Source organism: Coenobita brevimanus, chromosome 15 (assembly GCF_032717465.1).
Source record: "Coenobita brevimanus isolate Jiangsu-jjx chromosome 15, ASM3271746v2, whole genome shotgun sequence".
Classification (NCBI taxonomy): Eukaryota; Metazoa; Arthropoda; class Malacostraca; order Decapoda; family Coenobitidae; genus Coenobita; species Coenobita brevimanus.
Genome location: NC_136968.1, coordinates 14,387,212 through 14,411,060, shown reverse-complemented (window position 1 = coordinate 14,411,060; position 23,849 = coordinate 14,387,212). Strand labels below are relative to the sequence as shown.

General features: G+C 41.4%; 1 protein-coding gene, 1 long non-coding RNA gene and 1 pseudogene across 2 annotated transcripts in view; 1 reads left to right on the top strand and 2 right to left on the bottom strand.

Moving 5' to 3' along the window:
* Window positions 1–22,729, bottom strand: part of LOC145390678 (uncharacterized) — a 63,023-nt gene extending 40,294 nt beyond the window's left edge. The window contains exons 1-3 of the long non-coding RNA XR_013895702.1: window positions 22,661–22,729; window positions 10,890–11,001; window positions 8,700–8,818 (exon numbers count right to left, since the gene is read on the bottom strand). This is a non-coding gene — a long non-coding RNA (uncharacterized LOC145390678). The remainder of the gene's footprint in view (window positions 1–8,699; window positions 8,819–10,889; window positions 11,002–22,660) is intronic.
* LOC145390677 (uncharacterized) lies at window positions 4,297–4,782 on the top strand. Its single transcript, XM_080265469.1, has one exon. The coding sequence runs from the start codon at window positions 4,297–4,299 to the stop codon at window positions 4,780–4,782; it is 486 nt and encodes a 161-aa protein (XP_080121595.1).
* Window positions 19,210–19,327, bottom strand: LOC145390837 (5S ribosomal RNA; annotated as a pseudogene).
* Window positions 22,730–23,849: the final 1,120 nt, after the last annotated feature.

Below are 23,849 nucleotides of genomic sequence, written 5' to 3'. Positions count from 1 at the left end.
CGCCAGTTTGGACTGTCCATGAGTCCTGTCTGCTCCATCAAGCTTAATGAGAAGAAAATCAACGCAGCCTATTCTCTTCCAGAAATACCTAAGGGCAAATTCCACCTGAAGTCTGCAGTGTATGGTAAGACGGAAGAAGGACTGAAGTTGTGGGTGGAAGACATGCGGCACAGAAGACTTCCTCTCACTGGTCCCATGCTGCAAAACCAGTCTTATACTATACAGTCTCATATCCTTGAAAAGAAGGAAAATCCATTACAGACACCAAATTCATCGAAAGTACTTGATGGATGTATAAATTTATCAAAAGAATGGGACTAAGGAATGTGATGCTGGCAGGTGAAGCTGGATCTGTCAATGTTGGGGTTGCTTAGAATATGATGAAAGTGTTTAGTGACTTGGTGAAAGAAAAGGATTATTCCCCTTCCAAAGTGTGGAACTGTGACAAAACAGGACTGTATTGGGGGGGAAAAAAAAAAAGCCGAAGAAAACTTATCTGATGAAAAATGAAGAGAAGTCTCCTGGCTTCAAGGCTGGCAAGGACAGAAAAACCTTTCTCATGGCCAACACATCATGTAGTGCAAACATGAAGTCAATAGTCAACCGGCACTCAGCTAGACCTTGTGCCTTGAACAATGTGTTAATCCTAAAGCGTCCTGTGCTGTCAAGGTTCAACAAGAAGACTTGGATGACTTCGAATATTTTTAATGGGTGATACTATACATCAGCCACAGCAAAAAAATGAATCTCAGCACCGTGATCTTAGTAGACAATGCAACTAGCTACTTCAAATACCTGCGCAGTGTAAATGAGGACATAAACTTGACCTTCCTCCCCCTTAACATGACTTCTCTTATTCAGTCAGTCAATCAAGGTGTCACTGCCTTGTTCAGGTGGAATAATCTGAAGTTTACCATGACACAGACGGCAGAAACTATGAATATGAAGGACATGATAGCATGGACATTCTGGAAGAGCTAAACCATCAAAGATGCCATAGCTAACATACCACTTACCTGGAACAGTGTGTTGGAATGTGCATTGAAGATGTGGCCAAAGGATGCAAACAATTTCAAGGGCTTTGATGAGGATAGTGATATGAAAGAAATTCTGAAGCTCAGGAAAGAAGTAAGAGGTGGTTCAGAACTTCAGGAAACTAATGAAGAGGATGTGAATGAACTCCTAAGCAGCACGGAGGAACCTCTCACTTCTGAAGAAGTCATGGAGGTGGATGAAATTTTGAAGATTCGTGAAGAAGTGGAAACAGATATGCCTCAGACAGTCAAGAACGAACTCACAAATCCTATGCTGAGGGGACTCATGCAGCATATCACTTCTGCTACCCAGTCTGTGCTGCAGTATGACCCAGATATGGAACGAGGTATGCAGGTTGTAGAGGCACTGAACAAGGCTGAATCCACATTCTCTCATCTGATAAATCATATGGTTATGACTCAGCAGCAATAGAAAATCACCTCATTCTTTTGTCCATTTCCCTCATCAGGTGAAAGTTACAAAACTGTGTTATGAAACTGTTTGCTGCTTGAAAAAATAATGTAGATGTTCTATCTCGCATATATGTTATGTAATCACTGTGCAGTAGATCAATAATTTAATGCATGTCTTCCAATCCTTCAGCTCCCAGAAGGTGCTCCTAGTGCAACTGCATCAATCGATTCTGTGAGAACAGAGGAAGAGTGCAAGTGACATGAGGCAGCAGGCAGTGCACTCATACATTCCACACAGTAATGATGCCTTTCACCTCCAGACTTCAACACAGGGAATGGCTGACACTAATTTATCATTCTGATGTATACTTTTGATAATTATTAGTTAACAAAAGCATTTTTACTATTGTGTTTCTCCCAGGTACCAAACTATTTTATTCTATTAAAACAACACTTAGGTGGTGGAGACCATCATCCACTCACTTGATGTAGTGCTGCCTACTTCTTCCTTAGGCTTTATCATTCTTTTTCTGTGCCTGCCCTCCTCTCTTCCTATTTCTCCCATCTTTCCTGTCACTACTTATTGCTTTTCTTTCTGTTACAGGTGGCTTTACATTGAGTGACAAGCCAAATGGTTTCCTATAAGCCAAGAAACCACGTACAATGCTGGGTGGTAACCATATAACCAAACCATACATGCTCCCTACGTGTCAAGAGGGTTGATGGAGTGTTAGTGCCCCTCCCTGTAAAACAAATAACTCAGAGTCAAATGGCCACCCCATACGGGATTATGGCATCTGACAATACATAGATAGATAGAAAGAAAACAACACTTCAATTCAGTGTGAAATCTATTTAAGGCAACCTCTCAAGGAACCTATCTTGCGCTAAATCGATGTTCTACTGTACCGGTACACCATGGCAGCCACTTCTGACCACCATCACAAGGGCTGTTTCATAACCCATTCATGCAGTTCCTATGTAAGCAAACACACAACTGCCATATCTATCATGACCCAATCTTTTTTAATACAGGCGGCCCTCCACATTCACAGAATCAACTTTCACTGGTCTTACAGATTCGCGGATTGCCCCTCTGTGGAGCCAAGACTGAATTTAATGAGTATGGTTGTAAGACGTTGGGGTAAATATGTAGGTGATGACTTGCCCACACTCACGTGTGGGTAAGTCATCAGCTATTTGTGATATTTTATGCTGCTTTCAGGTCCTATATATGGTTTATTAGGTACAGTATGTGCACACTTGCTCACAGGGGGTGATTTGTGGCTGTAGAGGCATTTACGGGAGGGTGCACCAAACATTCGCGGGAAATCCACATTCACGGGGGTCTGTGTCCCCTAACCCTGTGAATGTGGAGGGCTAACTGTAATCGTATTTGGCAGAAATGACCCCAAGTGTACATGTGGCTTTCTGCACTTTTATGTAAGGGTAAACATTTGAAGGGCATATTTGTAATATGGGCCTTTAGCATTTGAAAATAAAAATGAACACAGAGTAGCTACCACACTGAAGATTCTGCTGTCTGTATTTCTATTAATTATCACCTCTACTAAGAAATCTCAGAATGTGAAGAGAGTTGTATGATCACTCATAGGCACCTCCAACTGGATGGGAGGCAAATAATGGCTGCACAAAATGCTGGCCAGCAATCTGGGATGAGCCATCAGCAGGAGTGCTAAGTCTGAAAGATTGCAGAGTAGGGATCACACACATCCATGACATGAGGATGGTGATCACTTCCATGGCAGATCTTATTCAAAATGACTGCACCCTCAAACAAAAGGTTTCTCATGCAGAGGTCAGGAGTTGAAGGACGACCAGTGCAAGGGTCAAAACAAGTCTGCAGGCCAAGAGGGGAAAGGATACGATATTAACCTCTTGCTAGAAGGTGGTCATTCCTGGAGAAGGCAAAAGAATAACTTACCAGACCAACTTAGAGAAAAATTCTCCGGTCCCATTGGAAACGACAAGTGTTAAAGCCATCCATGTGTAAACAGCTTGGTTGCAGCTGATCCTGGTAGCTGAGAAAATGTTCATGGTCACATCAAACAAGGGTAGTAACCCACCACCACAATGACCCTAATTGCAGAAAGGCAAATGCTGACTGCAGGACGGTCCTTGACACCCTTGGCAGTCGCCGAAAGGTGAAACTCACAACAAACAATGGCATCCCACACCAAGATATTCCGGTAGCTTTCAATGCTCTGACATTCTGCACAAAGATACAGAATCCTCAGACAGACAGACAAAGATCAGGTAGAGCCAACTCTCATAAAAAGTGACAGCTCCTGGAAAAAGGTCCAACAGCACCAGCTACACCTCATGGGTCTTAGGAAAGTTGGAGCAGTTGTTCCAATACATAAATCTGCTGAGAGGTGATAGGGCCAATACAGTACTGTACTGTGATGACAGAAATGATAACAAATGTGCCAAAAGGCAGAAGCAAATGTTGAGACACAACAGCCCCTCTGAGGAACAGGAAAGGTGTAAGTAAAAAGGCAGAAAGGTGTCAAACTCCAGGATTGAAACAGGCCCACCAAATGCCTGGGACAAAGTAGGAAGAAGTATCGGCATAAAATGCCTAAAATGTGGAAGACCATCCCAGGCAGGGGCAGAGACCAAGAGGTGGACCACAAGGCAGTAAAACCATTAGGAGAGATGGAGGCAGGGGTCGCCACAGCGGATCACCCATCTCCATCTTACTCTGTCTTCTGCATCTTCTTCTCTTACACCTACTAGCAACCGAGCTACCGTAGCAGATTTGCTTAGGCTGAACAAGGTGATTGCAAGGGTGAAGACTGACAACATGAAGTTATATATTCCAAGAATGGGGCCACTCGATGAATGTTATATAAAGTGCTTTTCAGATGCCTCTTTTGCCAACCTTGTAGGCAATGGGTCTCAGGGAGGCTTTGTGATCTTCCTACAAGATGCCAGTGAGGCGAGATGTTCCTTACTCTGGAAGACTAGAAAGATCAGGCAGGTTGTCAAATCAACTTCATCTGAAACGTTGGCACTGCTTGAATGTGCTGAAACTGCTGTATATCTCACCAACATATTGCGTGAGGTTTCTGGATGTGGAGATTTCAAGATCAAGTGTTTCATCGATAACAAGAGTCTGGTGGACGCCCTTTACTCCTGTAGGAGTGTAGAAGACAGAAGATTGCACATTGATATTGTTGTATTACAAGACACGTTGGAGCGAGGGGAGATTGATGAAGTGTCTTGGGTGGATACATCACAACTGGCTGACTGTCTCACAAAGAAAGGTGAATCGACTGAGCAGGTGCGTGCAGCAGTCAGCCGGGACTAGAAGGATTATAATACTTCAAGGGACACCACATATCTGTATGTGGTTACAGATTGGGTCTTAATGGTGCTTAAACAAAAGTCTACGTATTGGATACATAGTGTGTATAAGACGCCAATAATCCATTCAGTTTCGTCCTTAGGATCTTTCATCAAATTAAGATGAAAGGACGAGAGTGTTAGTGCATATTGCTGTTAGTGTGTGTGCGAACGCACTTGTTACGTTCCGAGTGGTGACGTCATCGGAAGGGTCTTGCGGTATGTAGGTGGAGCCCGCTCACTTGGAAGTGTGAGGCTGGTGAGTTCGGTTGTTTCGCATTCCAATATCTTCCATATCCATTTTATTACTATCTCTCCCCCATCCTTCAGCATTTCACCACACACTCCATCAATTGCTGGGGCTTTCCCCATCTTGATTTTCTTTATTACTTCCACTACTTCCATCCTACTGATTTCTTCCTCTCTTCTCACTTCCTCCTTCTCCCAGCCATTCTCAGCCACTTATACTTGCATTACCTTCATTCTCTATGTTCAACAGTTCCTTAAAATGTTCTCTCCATCTGGTCACTTTTTCTCCTTCTCCACTAGCAATCTACCATTTTTATCTTTCTTTCCCTAACTTACTTCTTTACCACCCTGTCTAATTCTCTTTACCTCCTTCCAAAACATTTTCTTTTATTCCCTCCACTTTACACTCAGATTCCTTCCAAATTCCTCATCCACTCTCTTCTTACTCTCTCTAACTAATCTTTTCACCTCTCTCTTCCTCTTTACATGTAACTCTATCTTCCGTCTCTCAACTTCCTCCATGCTCCTGTTTCTCATCCACTCACTACATGTTTTCTACTTTTGCACCATAGCCTGTCTCACCTTTCAGTCCACCATGCTGTTCATTGCACCCCCTTTCGTCTTCTCCTCGACCCACACACCACCTCATATGGTGTACAGATTTCTTCTATGAATATCTTGCACACGCCTTCCACGTCCCCCCTCCGCTCCAATTCATTTAAAAAAAAAAAAAAAAAAAATCGATTCATAGAATGTTAGATACATGATGCAGCACCATTGGCACCATATAAAAGCAAAGGAAACTCAACTAATGGAATATAAGTAATCCATCCAAACAACACAAAACCCTCTATGCCATATATTTTCCTATCTGGAATGGAAGACATAAAAGCAGTAAATATGAAGAGGTAATTTTCACTTTTCGCACACAATTCTGGTCCATCGGTGACACTCTGCACATGGGGCTTGGTTGCATGACTCCTGTACATGCCCAGTTATGTCAGCATCAGTACGTACTTTCCTATTCCAAGGTTGTCCTTCCTCCAGCCATCCATCATCCAATCCCATGTTGCCCCATGAGGAGCGTAGAAGCCCGGGGCTAGGCAAGTTGGTCCTGACATTTAAGGTGAGAGTGACCAGCCTCACTCATCCCTGAGTGGTATTACAAGAGCAATAAACCCCAACCATCCCTTGGACATATACCTTCAATGGCTCAATCCGATTGGAGTGCCTTAATTACCCACTAAACCACCAGGCGCCATAATTTGGTTATATGGTTACCACCCAGCATAGTAAATAGTTTACTGGTGTACAGAAAACCATTTTGCTTGTCACTCAGAGTAGAGTCACCCACAGGCAGAAGTAAGAGGAAAGAATGAAGGAAAGAAAGACAGAAGAGGGAGTGTAAAGTTACCCATAGGCAGAAGGATAAGGAATAAATGAAGGAAAGAAAGACAGAAGAGGATGGAAGGAAAGATGGATGGAGGGGAGGAAAGGGCGGACACCTGAGAGAAGCAATACATCAAGTAAGTGGATGGTGAGTGCCCCCACCTACCACAGGTTGTCCTTCATTCTTGGTATTTTCATTCCTAGTTTTTCCTGTCTCTCCAGCATTAGCCATTACTTCACATTCTGAACTGGATGAACTGCAGTAAGGTGAAAGTAGCAGAGCTGCAGTAAGATGGTTCAAATTTCTGGTATTTTCGTCATTCGAATCCTCATCTGTTTCAGCCCCATCTTGTGCAGGGAAAATTCTTATTTTTTTTACAGCCCTGCCTCTAATTTCTTTATCTGAACCCTGGGATTCCTGGTTCTTATTGTCTGGGGGTTTCCAATATTTGCAGCACCTCATCAACAGTCAGAATAAAGCAAGAGAAAAGAGAAAACTATAAATAAGATAAATACCCTAACAGTTCGATCATCATATCCACAAATATATCATTAAATAATCCATTATATTAACCTGCCGCGTGCTGGCTATTCTTAGCCCTCTAGGTCACCCCAGTAGGCCATTTTTTTACTTTTTTTTTGGGGGGGGGGCTAAAATGATAGAATTTGATGTGGAAACCACGAATTTTGCCATTAAAATGTTCACCGAGGCTCGGAAATGAGTTTTATTGAGTCCTGCATACTCGTGTACAGGTATAGCCGCTCTCTCATGCTATGTAAGGCATATTCTGGTATTTATGATGGGAAGGTACCGGTATAGCAATGTTCAGTTACTTTTCTATCTATCTATCTATCTACTGCCAGACGCCATAATCCCGTAAGGGGTGGCCACTTGACTTTGAGTTACTTATTTTACAGGGAGGGGCACTAACCCTCCACCAACCCACTTGTTGACATGTAGGGAGCACGTATAGGTTGGTTATATGGTAACCACCCAGCGTTGTAAATGGCTTCTTGGCTTACAGGAAACCATTTGGCTTGTCACTCAATGTAAAGCCACCTGTGAAGGAAAGAAAAGCAATAAGAAGTGACAGGAAAGATGGGAGAAATAGGAAGAGAGGAGGACAGACACAGAAAAAGAATGATAAAGGCTAAGGAAGAGGTAGGTAGAGTTACTTTTCTGATCACTTATTACTTCAGCATCTATCACAATTTGCATGTCTTTCTCACTGTGATTGCATTATCTTACACTTACTTGAAGATAGGTACAACCTGACTTCATTATGTACAATCCTAGCACTTACAAGATGGTATTTACAACTTCACTTCACTATATAGTCCTTACACTTCTATCTATCTATCTATTGCCAGACGCCATTATCCCATAAGGGGTGGCCACTTGACTTTGAGTTATTGGTTTTACGGGGAGGGACACTAACCCTCCACCAACCCACTTGTTGACACGTAGGGAGCACGTATGGGTTGGTTATATGGTTACCACCCAGCATTGTAAATGGTTTCTTGGCTTACAGGAAACCATTTGGCTTGTCACTCAATGTAAAGCCACCTGTAAAGGAAAGAAGAGCAATAAGAAGTGACAGGAAAGATGGGAGACATACGAAGAGAGGAGGGCAGGCACAGAAAAAGAATGATAGAGACTAAGGAAGAAGTAGGCAGCACTACATCAAGTGAGTGGATGATGGTCGCCACCACCTTACACTTACAAGAAAATATTTACAACTTACACTTACATGAAAATATTTACAAAATGCCTCCACTATGTACAGCACTGGGTGAGGCACACAGGCATAGTGAGGCAGAGCGAGCGTGAGAGGGGGAGCGAGTGTATGGCCTTGACAGCCTGGGGGATGGTAGAGGAACAGTTACCTTACATGCCTGCCAATTTTTACCCGCAAATCTTGAAAAATGCGATCACAGTGAAGTTTTTTATTTTAGACTGTTTTAAAACGGCACTGGCACGCGGCGGGTTAATTACCCTAGCCACTGAGAAGTCAAGAACATAAAAACTACAATATAAACTATAAAATTCTCAATCATCATCTGTTACTGCTAGACACTGGTATCAAAATAGTAGCTCCAGTGCCCAGTGTCACCTACAGGTGACAGGCTATATAAATTATAAATTAGCACAGAGGACAGTGTTCATATATTTATATGGATGTTTTGTTATTACTTAGCAACTATTTAGGTTGTCCAACAAAGACACTGAATCCAATCACTCACCTCTTTACTCTTTTAGCAGTCATGTGGAATATGGTACTCGAAAATTTGGTGAAAACTCTTCACCACACCCTCCTCGTTCTCTTGTTGTAGCTCCTCATGTAAACAATGGATCCAGCTGACTATATCAAAGAAAATAGACATGACTGAGCTCTGTTGAAACCAGAAATTTAAGGGCTATGTAATAAAACTTAAAATCTGCTTGCAAACAAACTTTTGTCATCTACAGGCAACACTGGGCCCTGACAGGTTAATAACCCTCCTATTACAAATGAACTACCTCCCCTACAAGTAAGAAGGAATGTTGCCTCCCTTGCTTTATTTTACAGATACTTTTATGGCAAATGCTCAGATGATGTTGCTTTCATTGTGACATCTCTCCATGCCTTCCCCCATGCTAAACAATCATCTAGTAGCACTCATGACTGGACTGTCACACTATCCTATTGTAGAACTTCTGCCTATCAGAATTCTTTTATTCCCTGAACTGCATCTCTTCGGAACTCACTTCCCCAGAGTGGTTTCCACCCCAGACTTCAACCTACAGCTGTTCAAGTCCAACTGTTACAGATTTTTTAATGAATGGACAACACCTGTAACCTGGTGTATGGGCTGTTCTTTATTTTTTTTTTCCTTCTTCTGTTCTGTTACTTATAAAAAAAAAAAAAAAAAAAAAACTACTGTGTAAATAAACAGAAGAGAAACATTTATGGGTACAGTAATTTTTTACCAAACAGGCATAGGTGATTTTAGCCATATTCTTACAAACTCATGATCTGAAGGAAAGCAATTTTGGTATACTACAGATGTGACACAGTTAAGTCTAATTATTTTACTACAGAATGTGCTTGGAAAAAACAAAGTACAGTATAGCTACCTATTTTCGGGTATTTAAAAAGTTGCCAGTTCACCTGTGGCAGCTAGTAACTGACTCGATGAGTTGATTATCAATGACCTCACTGTCTGTGCATCAAACATTCAAATCTATGAGGAATTAATGATCCAGTCTGACATCTAGCTTTCCCTAGCTGAGGGCTTCTCTCCCAGACCCCCATTAACATTAACAACCAAAGATTGCCACTTAACCTTACCTTCGAGAGCCTCCAAATACCTATCGAGCAAAATCCCAGTCTGGGCTAAGTCCTAACTTCAGAAACCTAATCTATCACAACCTACGGTAACCTATCCTATCCTAACTTAATCAAATGAAATTATCCAAACTGAACATATTGGTAGAGAATTTGATATTATGCAAAGAGCTTGGCAGCAAGTTCTGCTCTTGGTAGCAACTTCATCACAGTGACGATATGTGAAATAAACAAGTCTTTACACATTTCACTGGTAAAAGAAAAAAAGTTCCGCATTTATGGAAATCCACAGAGCAAACACAGTACCGTAACCTGTGAAAGACTCATTTCAATGGCAAATTAGGAAAGCCTGTGCCCATTTGGCAAAATATTGATCATTTATGGTACGGTACTATTAACTGGTGGCAGGTGGCAGTGACCATCATCCACTCACTTGATGTAGTGCTGCATAGCTGCTTCTTCTTTCACATATTTCATTCTTTTTCTTCTCTCATCTTTCCTCTCACTTTTCAGGTGGCTTTACACTAAATGACAAGTCTAATGGTTTCCTGTAAGCCAGAAAACCATTTACAAAGCTGAGTGGTAACAACATAACCAACCCATACATATCCCCTATGTGTCAACAAGTGGATTTGCAGGGGTTACTGCCCTCCCCATAAAACAACTCACTCAAAGATATACAGCCATCCCTTACAGGATTATGGCATCTGGCTATAAAAGGATACACAGCACAGGTAGTACTATGAATATAGGATAACCTTTAAGAAGGTACGATTTCTGCATACTGAAGGTTGGGTTTCAACCCGAGGAGGTTGATGACGTTGTTGGGAGGTCTGAGGAGCTGCAACCTCCAGTTAAGATAACTTTTTCTAGTGTTCAATCTATTCCCACCTTCATTTTTGTGGCAAAACAACCAGTATGATATGATTTCTGCAATTTGAAGGTTAGGTCTGAATATTATGTGGTGGCTAATCCGCCTCGTACTGAATAATTTATTACAAAACCCACCCCCAAAACCCAACAAATTTTCTATTTTTTTGGGGGGGGGGGCTCAAACCTCTACTTTTGGTGAGAAACAATAGAAAATCACCAAGAAAGTGCTCACCTGAGGTTAAAAATGGTCTAGACAGGTGACCCTCTGAACACCTGATAAGTGTGTTTTCTGTAGCCGTGCTGCTACTGTCGCATTTTCTATGGTAGGGTAACTACTGGAACCACTGAAAATATGTAGATATTTATTAATATGGTACAAATTTACATATAGTACAAAAATATATTGGTTTTCACACAAAAATATAGGCGATATAAGCATTGTTTCATTCATGAACACATAAAAATTGCCGAATTCTTGCACAACTAACTCACTATGACTGTTGTTTCAACTTACATTGTACTTTTCCACCAACATTATACCAGTTTCCACCTTATATAACTTATCACATATTTACAGGCCTTACTATTGCAGTGAGCATCATATTATCACATATTTACAAGCCTTACTATTATAGTGAGCCTAGTATTATCTCAGGCACACACGGTATCAGTAATGTACTAAAATGTACTAAGGTGTGGTAGAGGAAGGTGTCCTGTGTATAGGCCTATGTACCAAAAATCATGCGCAAAATTTGAAAAATGTGCAATCGACGGACCTTGTAATAGAAAAATGTACATCATACGACGTGGGGACTGAGTGTGAAAAAAAGTTGCGACGTGCATCATATGTCATGGGTACGGGGCAGGTTAATACCATCTGGGAGGGGGGACTCTGGAGGCACAGCCCCTAGTTAGGATAAGGGGGATTAATCCCCAAGTTAGACCTCATCAGATCATATACCCCTGCTAGGGTTGCAGGGAAGCGCTACCCCTCCCAGCACAGCAGCCACCAGGCGGGGCGCGAACTCGCAACCTCACGATTATGAACCCAACACCCTACCACTGAGCTACCGCACTCGGGTACCGTAAACATATGCTTTATATAATTGAGCAGAAGCACCTTACCAAGGCGGTTCATCTTCTTCTTGATAGTTTGTTATATTTTTAAAATTATTTCTGGGGTGGTAAATAAACATTTCATGCAAAATCTGTTTCACCGTTGTTTTTTGTTATGTTCTGCCATGTCAACTAATTTGATCTGTCTATCATAAAGGCACAAGGGACTGTCCTAACCTAAATGTTTTAATTAACCAATTAACTGCTCTATACAGCCTGGTCTGTTCCGAGTGCGATTGCTCAATTCAGCCCTGGCTGCGTGGGCGAATTTCGAATATAGTGCCATGGTGACCGAGGCCAACCCATGCAAGCATGTTTGAGCCTTCAAAACCAAAACCGAAAAAGAAAACGAAAACCATACATTCCGATAGGGAATCAGACACTTTGATGTTCATCCACGGCTTTACCAAGGTAAATATTGAGCTAATATTTTGTTACCATATACTTTGGCATATGTTCTATCAATTCCTAAGACAAAATTTGGCCTTTGGGAAATTTCACTTTTACCCCTATGTCTGCGCACCAAGGACACCTCCAAAAAAACGCCATGAGCAGTTAACAGGTTTAACCTAGCTAAACTGTACCTAATGATGATGTAATTTAACCTAACCTAACCTAACCCAACCCAACCTAACGTAACCTAGCATCCAGCTGTGAAGTTGGGAAATGAAAACCACCTTGGAGTATGCTAAGTAAGACAAACAAACATAGGTACTGCTTAATCCAAGGATGCCAGGCTAAAATCTGCTCACGCCGCACCTCAGTACGGAAAAAAAACAAAAAATAGCTTTACTTCTGACCTTAACATCTTAGAAACTATAGCAGTTAGGGAAATGAATTAAAGACCATATTGCTCATCAACTCTTCTTTTTGCAAATGAAAATATCCCCAGGTCTGTATATCATTGTGTTGATGAGTAATGATGAAAGAAACAGGACGTGTTTGTGTGCCTGCCCATGGCCCCGACTATGGTTTTGCTCTCAACGTGATAACTTAATCATTACTAGAAAAACTAGACACATTGGTGTCCAAGGCACACCCTATGGCACTATATCACTGAATCTTTTCCTAGTATCCTTGGAAAGAGGATTGGCAGGGAAGGATGAGGCAAAAGTCCACGTAAGGCGGGAATGAAATTGGACAAGAAAAGTTAAGAAAAGATAGTCCTACACCTGGCAGTCACAGAAACAACTGAGGTATGGTTGGGCAGGCTGGTGGGAGTGTCCCCTGAGCTTTTGGTGACGAGATAAAGTGGCGTCCACTTCTAACTGTGCTGGGAAAACAAGTACAGTTCCTACCAACACCCGGCGCAGCCGTGCCACCAATTTTTTTACAGTTCCGACAAACACCCAGTAGTTAGGTTATACAACATGATGGTGAAAACAGTGGGAAACTTTTCAGGAAAAGGTAATTTACCACCCTGGAAATACCGGTAGTCAGAAAAATAGAGAAAACAAACTAGAGGGATATGAACTAAATTGGTAAGGTCCTTCAAGTGCTTCAACTAAAGCATACACTTACTGTTTTTTTTTTTTTTTTTAATTCGATCTCCTTGCACCATCATTTCTTTCAGAAATTACCACTAAGCCATGCTCCCCCACCCAAAACCCACAAATCCTTCCTCATCCCCAGTTACTGTCAGAGAAGGGGGAGGGGGGCATAACTCAAAAGCCAATGACATGTGGAAAGTTTGAGGGAAATCTGATCATTCACACACACACACACAGAGCTGGGTGGTTTGATTTCTATTTCTGTCATTATTCCTGAATTAGCAGATTCTAACATCTGCTTGCCCCCAGCAACCATGACTTTCCTTCCAAGGGCGGAAATAAAGGAAAGGAGAAGGTTAAATAGAAATAGGAGGAATGAAGGTAGTGAGGAGGTGATGAGCAGATGGAAAATTTTATATGAGGAGCAAAAAATAAAAGTACCGGTACAACTATTAATTAGGAAAGAGAGGTACACTCACAAGAAGAAGATAGCAAAGGAAATAAAGAGGGATCATAGTAATGGGAAAAATACATGGAAGTACCGTACATAAAAATGCTGAAGGAGAAAGGGATAAAGAAAAAAGCAGTTTTATGGATGGTGTGTTCAAGGAAAATGGAGATAAAATAAGTAAGGAAAATATAAAAGGGGAAGTTATGAACTTTTGGGGTAAAATTTATGGAAAGCATGTTAATGAGATACATGAGGTTTGGAGTACAGACAGTACAGAAAGGTATAGGAGGGAGAGAGAAAATTTGAAGATGAGACTAGAGGGCAATCAAGGAGAGAATACAAAGGAGGAAGAGTTAGAGGAAAGTGATATAAATTATATTAATATATGTCCTCATGGAATAACAGAACATTTAGATATGGCACTAGAAGTGAAGAATAAAATTGCACACATGGAAGATGAAGTAATAAATGTAGAAAGAGTACAAAAATTTCTAGAAAAGATGAAAACTAAGAAAGCCCCAGGACCAGACGAAATAAAGCCAGAGTTCTTTAAAGTATTCCTAGAGAGTGACATATTGCTGCAGTTGTTGGTGAAATTGTTAAAAGAAGTAATACGGACAGGGAATATACCAGAGGGTTGGCAGGAATCTAATACGGTAATGACATCTAAGACAAGAAAACCTCAAGTTAAAGAATTTAGACCTATAGCACTAACAAATATAGGGTTTAAACTAATAACGGCTGTAATGAGTACTGAAGAGCAAATTGAGAAAAATGAGTGGGGAAAAGATAATCACGCAGGTTTTACGAAAGAAGGAAGGGTAGAAAATAATATTTTCATCTTACGGTACTGTATAGAGAAAACATTCGAAATGAGGAAACCATTAGTCGTGATATCGACGGATTATGCTAAAGCATTTGATAGCACCAAAAGAGATAAGATGACAGAGGTACTGAAAAATTACTGGATAAGTCCACAAATAACAGAAATAATAGCAAATCTGTATGAGGAGGATAACACAACTGTAAGACTTGGGGAGAGGGCAGAATAAAAAATCCTAGTAACTAGCAGAATAAGACAGGGGTGTACGGGGTCCACTACGTTGTTTAACTTAGTAACCTACCGATGGCATGCTGATGATGGCATGATGTTGGGACAGAGTGTGGAAGATGCAGAGAGTCATAGAGGCTGTAATAAATGTAAGAAAGAGTGTGGGTTAGAAATGAACAGGCAGAAGTGTAAAATAATAGTATTTAATAAGAAGGAAAAGCCGTGGGAAATTGCAGGAATAATGGTTACTGATAAAATAAAGCATTTGGGAATTACGATAAACGATAATACAGTAATCACTCTAATATCCGGACGCCCAATAACCGAACATCCCCACTAACCGAACCTTATCGTCCTGGGATCAAACATTCCCAAAATGGTCCGAAAATCCAAAAAAATTGGAAAAAAAAACCGATTTTTTGCCGTCCGTAATTTGAACTTGCCGCGCGCGCCGCGTGAGAGCATTGTTTTGGTTCGTCATTCCTCCGACGTCCGATAGAGCGCCGCTGCATCCTCCCCACTTCCCGCCTGTCTCTCACCGCGACTGGACCTGCGCTCTTCGTCATGGCTGCCCACGTGCTCGCTTTTGTGGTGGTGCCGTACTTGCTGCAAGGCCTCCTGCTGCTCTCTGCCCTACTCTTAGTGTGTGTGATGATGGCCCCGCCTCCTGAGAAAAGGAAGAGAGTGGTGTTGACTCTGGAGAAGAAACGGGAGATATTGGAGAAGGCTGATGCGGGTTGGTCTTCCTCTCGCATTCTCCGCGAGTTCAACCTGGCCCGGTCGACTTTGTTTGATATCAAGCGTTCCCGAGACAAGCTCATGCAGTACACGGCTGACTTCTCGTCGAGAAGCAAACGCAACGTGGAGAGGAAGGTTATGTTTACTCCCAAGTATGCAGAGATCGACCGCTCCACGTTGATTTGGTATCGACAGCAACGTGCAGCTGGTGTGATGGTACGTGGAACGGAGCTGAAGGCTGCTGCTGAGAAGTTTGCAAGGCTTCACGACGCCCTAGACTTCAAGGCATCCGAGGGTTGGCTCTTCGCGTTCAAGTTGCGACATGGCCTTACTAACCGTAAAGCACATGGCGAAGCATTGGACGCTAACGAGGATGGAGTGGACGAGTTTCGGCACAAGGTGAAAGGCTTGATCGACAGGGAGGGCCTCACTCTCGGTCAAGTCTATAACGCTGACGAAACTGGCCTATTCTATCGCTCGGTGCCAACGAACACTCTCGCCGATGAGACGGAGAAGCGTGTACCTGGCCGCAAGCTTTCTAAGGAACGGATATCTGCTTTGTGTTGTGCCAATGCTAACGGCATGCACCGGCTTAAGCCCGTTATTGTTGGCCGTGCAAAGCAGCCTCGGTGCCTTCGTGGGGTGATGGATGTCCTTCCTGTCGTATGGTACCATTCTTTGAAAGCATGGTTCACAGCTGTGATTTTCAAAGACTGGTTTCACCATCACTTCGTCAAGGAGGTCATACATTACCAGACGAAGACACTGGGAATTCCTCGCGACCAGGTAAAGGCTCTCCTTCTCCTCGACAATGCACCTGCCCACCCGTGCGACAAGGACTTGGTTGCTGAGAATGGCCGTATTAGGTGCATGTTTCTGCCACCTAATACGACTGCTCTCATTCAACCAATGGACCAAGGAGTGATCGTGGCAACAAAGCGCCTGTACCGTCGGAAGTTCCTGGACGAGGTGATGGTGGTTCTCGAGGACGAGGACGAGCGCAGGGAAGGACGTGACACTCGAGGCAAGCGGACTTTGGAAAACCTTCGCCGCTACAACATCAAGTCTGCGCTGTACAACTGGGCTAGTGCATGGAAGGAAGTCCCTGTGAAAACTCTTGAAAATGGTTGGTCTCGTCTGCTTCTCGGAACAGATGTGGAGTACGATTTCCTAGGGTTTGACGTGGATGACTTCCATGCACGGCTACGTACGCACGGCGACGATGTTGATGTGGACGATGTTCGTGAGTGGTTGGACGACGACGAGGGCGATCCTGGGTATCAGACGTTGTCTGATATCGAGATCGCGTCTTCGGTTGCTGGTGTCAGTCCCGAACTTGAAGATTCCGACGACGAAGGCGATGATGATGCAGACTCCGCCCAGCAGGACACTACTCCAGCCATCCCCAAGCTGAGCGCACTCCGGGAACATCTAGAGTTCGTCCTAGACTACCTGGAACACCCGGACTGCGACAGGGAGATGGGGCCCTTGGGACTCGTGGAGGAAGTGCGTGCTTTCCGGCAGCGCATCATCAATCGCCAGAATCGTCGGTCCTTGCGTCAGTCAACGATTGACAGTTTTTTCAGGCCCGTGACCCCCGCTGTGCCAAGCCCTGGTTCCACTCCGTTGCCTCCCCAAGACAGGCCCTCATGCTCCGAGCCACAGCCCAGCACATCAGCTACAGTGGAGTCACCGCTCGACGTGAGTTTGCGGCTGTCTTCAGAGTCTTCTGTAGTCGGTACGCCATCACCACTACCCACCGATGCACCCCTTGGACGCCTGCCAGTGATACTCTCGGGCTCTGACAGTGAATAAACAGCAAGAACTTCTCCACTAGACCACACGGGAATTTTGAGTGTTGTGCAGTGAAAAAAACGGTGTGTTGTGTTAAGGTTTTCAAGTTGGGAGAAAAGACTAAGTAGAAAAGAAATTTAACGTAACTAACCTTCTTTGTTTTGGCTTTGGAAACTTAAAAACTTGGGAAAAGTTAATGTGCAACACTTAAATTTAATGGAACATTATTTGGACTAAAGTGAACACTGTGAAAAGAACGGACTTCTGTGTGTTAGTGACTAAGTTCAGTGCAAGACTTCAGGAAGAGTGTAGTGCAAGTGCTTCAGGAAATCGTTCTTACTGTCAGAGTCCGAGAGGAGGCGGTTATTCATCGAGGTGGCCAGGGACTTGCTGTAAGTAGCCAAAATGTTTCATGTTGTACTATTTTCCATACTATATTTACCAGAATGTTTCATATTGTATTTTTTCCCATACTATACTTACCAGAAAGTGTCATACTGTACTTCTTTCCATACTAAACTTACCTCATGCATGTGCAGTAGGAATGGGTTTTTCAGAGTTCGGTTAGGTTCGGTTAGGTTAGGTTCGGTTAGAGTCCATAAGTACCAGAATGTTTATTAATGTATGAACATACTTCTAAACCCACATTTTATGTGTCTATTGCATTTATTTCAGTCATTTATGTGCCTTATTGGTGTGATTTGGGTGTTAAATAGGTGCTATGCATGTCCGGAGGGAGTTGTATAGGTGTTTCTCTGTGTTAGGGTCCGTAAGTACAAGTCCATAAGCTGGGGCCCAATATCCGGACAAAACCAATATCCGAACCTACCGATGGCTCTATTGATCCGGATATTGGAGTGATTACTGTACACACTGTTTCAAGGTACAGAAAGAACAAATGATAGAAAAGGCAATAAGATTAGCAAATGTGACATACTCAGTAGTGGCAAGGAGTTGTTTAAGATTACTAATAGGAAAAACATACCATAAACAGGGGAGAATTTGGACTCGGGGCGAATTCAGATATTACAGTATTGCAATAAAAAGTTATCTAAATTAATAATTAATGAATAAACATATTAGAAATCAGTTTGCATCCAACTGTTTGTAGTTCTTTACTGTACTTTTGTGTATAAAGATATTTAATATATCACATGACATATACCTAATATATACTAAAAAGCAAACATGTGTAAAAAGAATAAAATTCGTAATATTAGCAAACTTTCTTTGGCAGAAATGTTAATGAACAGATGCAGGAAAATCTTCGGTGCCCAGATGTACTTTCATGTGTAGTATGAAAGTGCAAAGTAAGTACTTGGCATCATCTTCTCAATTAATCTCTTAACTGGGCATTTAATGAAATTTTTAACATTTTAATGCAAATTGGAGTCAGTTCAGACATTAGGGTGAATTCGGACAGGGGGAGTATAAATGAAAAAATAACACTTTTTACAAAGTACAATTGCCTATAAATTTGCTAGATGTGGATATTGTGTGTAACTGGGTTCATATGTGTCATTTACAGGCATACTCTTGAGCTTTTATGATACTATTTGTTTAAGCAAGGTCACCCAATGACTCGAACATTTAAGAAAAGAACTGGTAGAGATCAAGGTCCTTACTGTTGTGAAAAAGGCAAGCAAAAAATTGGTAAAGCCAAATAATCATGTTAAATATCACCTTTGACCCCTAAACCGCGGGCATGTCGGAGGCGGTCCTTGCACGTCCCGCGGGGATATTCGTGCTCTGACTGACTTTTTAAAATATTTGTCAAAAATCAGTTGTTAGTCCATCCATCCATCCATTGCCAGATGCCATGTATCCCAAACGGGGGGGTCAAGGGCTTAGAGTTAATTGTTTTACAGGGAGGGGCACTAATCCTCCACCAACCCCACTTGACACGTAGGGATGCCAACAGCATCTGGTGTTCCCTGGCGGTCACCCACCCAAGTACTAACAGACCCAACGTTGCTTAACTTCGCTGATCGGACGGGAAGCGGTGTACTCAACGTGGCATGGTTATTAGTCCTAAAATATTATAATTACATATGCATATGGCACATACCTTCAGCTTTCTCCTGGAATGTTTGTTGAGCCTTTGTCGACTACCGTAGGACTTGTGGAGACTTCTGAAGTTGGGTAACGAAGTCTCTACTTTACACTTCCTGATACCCCATAATATGGTTACCACTGCCTGATATTATCTGATATTATAACTACAAACACTATTCTACGAATTTCAAGTAGTCTGAAATCCATATTCCAAAAAAATAAAAAACACTGTGAAAGCAATATTAATTACGAGCGCATACGAGCTTTCCTCTGGTGCTGGTTTCCCAATGGTATTCTGAGGCGGAGATGTCATTTATTATTCATAGGCACACTCACACTTTACATTCCTGGTACTTTATTACACTTATTTATATATACAATATTTATCCATAAGTTTCTTTCAGTACTAGTAGTTTATTTTCACTCCAGGCATTCACTTTCCTGTTCAGTAAACTAGCATAGAGAACGAAGTTTTCACTTTCACTTTCATTACTCCAAGTATTTATACATACTAGAGCAAAGCTTTCACTTTCATTACTCCAAGTATTTATACTCGTATTCTTATATTGCTAACTATTTACACTGCTATTTACATTCTCTATTTTATTTACATTTCTATTTTATTTACACTATGTTATGCACTGTCAATTCCAGTAACTTATAAAACTATCTTCCACTATTCAGTTATATTTACATTCATTGCTTTCACTTGCTATTTACACATTATTTACATTTGCACATGCACTGTTTTTGAGTCACCAGAAAGATCCTAGTCACTGTCCATCCTTATCATTGATAAATTAGCCAGTTCACGTTCCACAACAGAGTCACTTAGCCCTTTACCCCTTCCCACACGAGGTTTAGTAGGGGAAGAGGTCACCCTTTGCAGGAGGCTAAGGACAGGAGCGAATCGGACGTGGTTTCACCTTGAAAGACGACAGTAAGCTGAATGATGTGGCCTAGGGGCAGGGAAGGGTTGACAGTGTCAGCGTGGCAACAGCAGCTAATTTATATGCTATGATATGATTGGCAGGTAGGCCTAATCTAGACAATACATAATAAATTAGGTAGTTCCAGGTGAATGTAAATATCACTTAGGCTTCTCCCTTCCTTTCTTATATACCGTACTGTATATTTTTGTTACGAGAATAGGTCATACAGCATATTTCAAGGGTAAATAAACAGGGAAAATTAGCGAACGAGTGCACGTGGGGTGCTGCCAGGTGATAATCATCCCATTCCAGACAAATGGCAGTATCAATTACCTTTTCTCTTTCTTTTACATTTTATTATAAGAATTGGGCAAAGGGCACATTTCAATGGATAAAATGAGTGGAAAAATCCGTCCAACATTTGTGTAGCATAGCGCAGCTGGGTAGGCGGGAGGAGAGGGTAATAGAGGGGAGGTAAGGAGGGGAGTCAAGGACAGGGGGGAAAAATGGCTAAATTGTCAATAGTGGATGGGAGTGCTGATGACATTAGCAGAACTGAGTATAGCTGGACACTGGTAGTACGGTACTGACAGATGATAGAAGCCACCACTTGAAAGCCTGGGCAAATTGAAAATAACAAAGAATCACAAAAGTGACGACCCACGGTATGATCCCTTGCTCCCGAGCTTCACGAAAGTGACGCCCCACGGTTAAAGGGTTACCTAGTTTTCCATTAGTCTTCCAAGAACGAAATTACTAGTCAAGAAATGATTGTTAAGAATATACAGTACTAAGGTTTGTAGCTACATTTATATTATCTACGTGTGTTCTAATATGTTTTATTTAAACCAAGAAAAAAAATAAATTTGCTGTTGTGTTCATATCTCATCATAGTCCTTAGCTTATTTTGTCAGGGAGTGGCATTATTTTTGTACTGGAAGAACATGTTTTTTAAAAGCCCTAGAACATTCGAAATGGCCCCACATACGGCCGAGACTAAACTGGGAACCCAGGGTAGTCATATGCATTCTATTTATAAACGAATTTATACAGTGTGTCCGAATTCACCAAAGTTTGAGTACAAATTTGGACACCCATTACTATATTTGCTCTAATTATATATGAAACATTTTAAATTTTTTACTGCTATGATTCGATACCCTAGTGGACCAGCCCCACATACAATGCTTAAGATCTTGGACTGAATTAAAAACTAGATTACATGGCACAAAAAAATGAGAAAATCATCCGAATTCACCTCAGTTTATGGTATTGGAAAAGTGTAGCTCTCCCAGCAATTCTGTATGGTGCTAACGTCATCTATTTTACAAAGCAAGAGGTAGAGCGACTGCAAAGGATGGAGAATAGTGTTAGTAGGCAAATAGTGGGAGCACAGAGGTTTACATAGGCGGCAGCTCTTAGAGGGGAGATAGACATGACAAGCATGAAGGCAAGAATAATGGAAGGACAACTGAAGTATCTGCAGTATATTTTGAGAGGGGAAGGGAATGAATTACTTGAAATAGTAGGAGAGATAAGAGAGAAAAAGATGAATAGGTGGATAGGGAGTTTAATAGTGAATAGGAGAATGATTGGGATAAAAGGACGAGGTGTGACAAATGAGGAAATAAGGAAAAAAGTGAAAGTGGGATACAAATGAGTGAAGAAAAGAAGTGGAAGGAAAATCGAGTTTGAAATTGTATAAAACATGGCAAAAAGAACTGGGAGGACAGGAGCATGTGTATGACAACAGAGAGGCTTCAATGATCCTGTTCATGTGCAGAAGCAATAATTTGAACTTGAGGAAGAGAGATTTTGTAATCAATCAACGTAGTGCCTGATGTGTGGAGATACCGTACCATGGAAGATATGAACCACTTTGTACTACACTGCCTAGCATACAGCAAGGAACAAAGAAGCACAGTACTTCAGAGACCATGCTATGAGGATGAAGATTCAATAGTAGGAAATTTGCTCTTCGACAGAAGTATAATAGAAGTAAATCAGTATTATATAAATTTTGGCAGATAAGAACCAAGAAACTGAAAGAACTAGACAAGTTTGAATAATACCCAGACTGTAATAAGATACATCAGGGGGTGCCGTTGTAAAAGCATTATCCCCGACATTCAACTGAACTGACCTGCACACACACACACAGTCATAATTAAAATCAATGGTTGCCCGAAACGGCAAGCTGACCTTTCCATTTTTATTTTAAATCTATTGCTTTAATATTCGTTATACGTATTAGCGGGACAAAAAATGACCTAATTTATTGTGTGGATGCTCGTCTGTCGTACTTTTCACCAGGATTTCTTATTTAGCCTATTACTCATCGGTCGGTATAAACCAATATGTAAGGGTACTACATACCAATCTCCTTGAATAACTGTGCAATACCTAACCAAGCACGAACGACTCAAACAAGACTGCACACCTGCCACCAGTCAGCTGATGATCACAACAATAAACAAGAATCTCCCGCATGGCAATCCCGTGTATTCTTAATCACGATATTTAATGAATAAATAGCCAAGTTTTGAGTCATTTACCTTTTACTGCCAATAAAAATGTTTGTTGTAATAACTGTTGATATTCATATTTTTAATTACTTTCTTACTGCATGAATGTGATATTCATTGATTGGTACGTACCTGTGCTTCCATCTACATGGTTCTGTTCAGACTGAGATGTTTAAAAAACGCTGAATAAACTCATGAAACGACTTGAAGCTTCTGTGCTTCAACTGGATTTATGAGATACTTAGCAATAAAGTATGGTAGCACTATAGAATTACGAATGTTCAGGTTTTTCTCACAAAACATCTCGAGTATAGCAAAAAGACAGCAAAAGCAGGTCGGCATCCTCAGTTGACAGAAACAGCAAACACGCTGTTATCCTTACAAATATCAGCTTTTTCCACAGTTTTGACAGTTTCATGAGGTAAAGTTATATATTTCTTGCTTCAAATGTAATAAGGAGGTACAAAATGGAGAGCACTCTACGCTGTAGAGACTAGAAGAGGCATTACTGGTAGCTATAGCCAGTGCACTGCATAATACCGTACCGCATATATATATATATATATATATATATATATATATATATATATATATATATATATATATATAAAATTGCATCTGCAAGTGGCTGACAGACGTTATCATGGAATATACGGTTTTGACCAAGGTAATTGTATTCTTTCATAGAGCCCGTTTCTCGTGACATCTTTCCTAAGCTAGTCTTCCAGGTTGCATAAGATTTATGTTAAATACTATATATAGGCAGTGGTGTGTACCCTACTATACTCCGTTTTTTTTTTTATTGAGGTGAAGATGCACCTGACAGGTTGATGAAGATTGGCTGAATGCAACATGTCCAAAAAATATTTACTAACCCAAATTTCCCCCTCAGATATTTGTTGTCAGTTAATAATGCTAAATTATGAAGCAATGTTGATTCAGTCAATAATTACCAATCTGTCAAGTGCATCTTTGCCTCGATAAAAAAAAAACAAGAGTATAGGCCTGTACATTCAGTTAGCAGATTATGAGGTGATTAT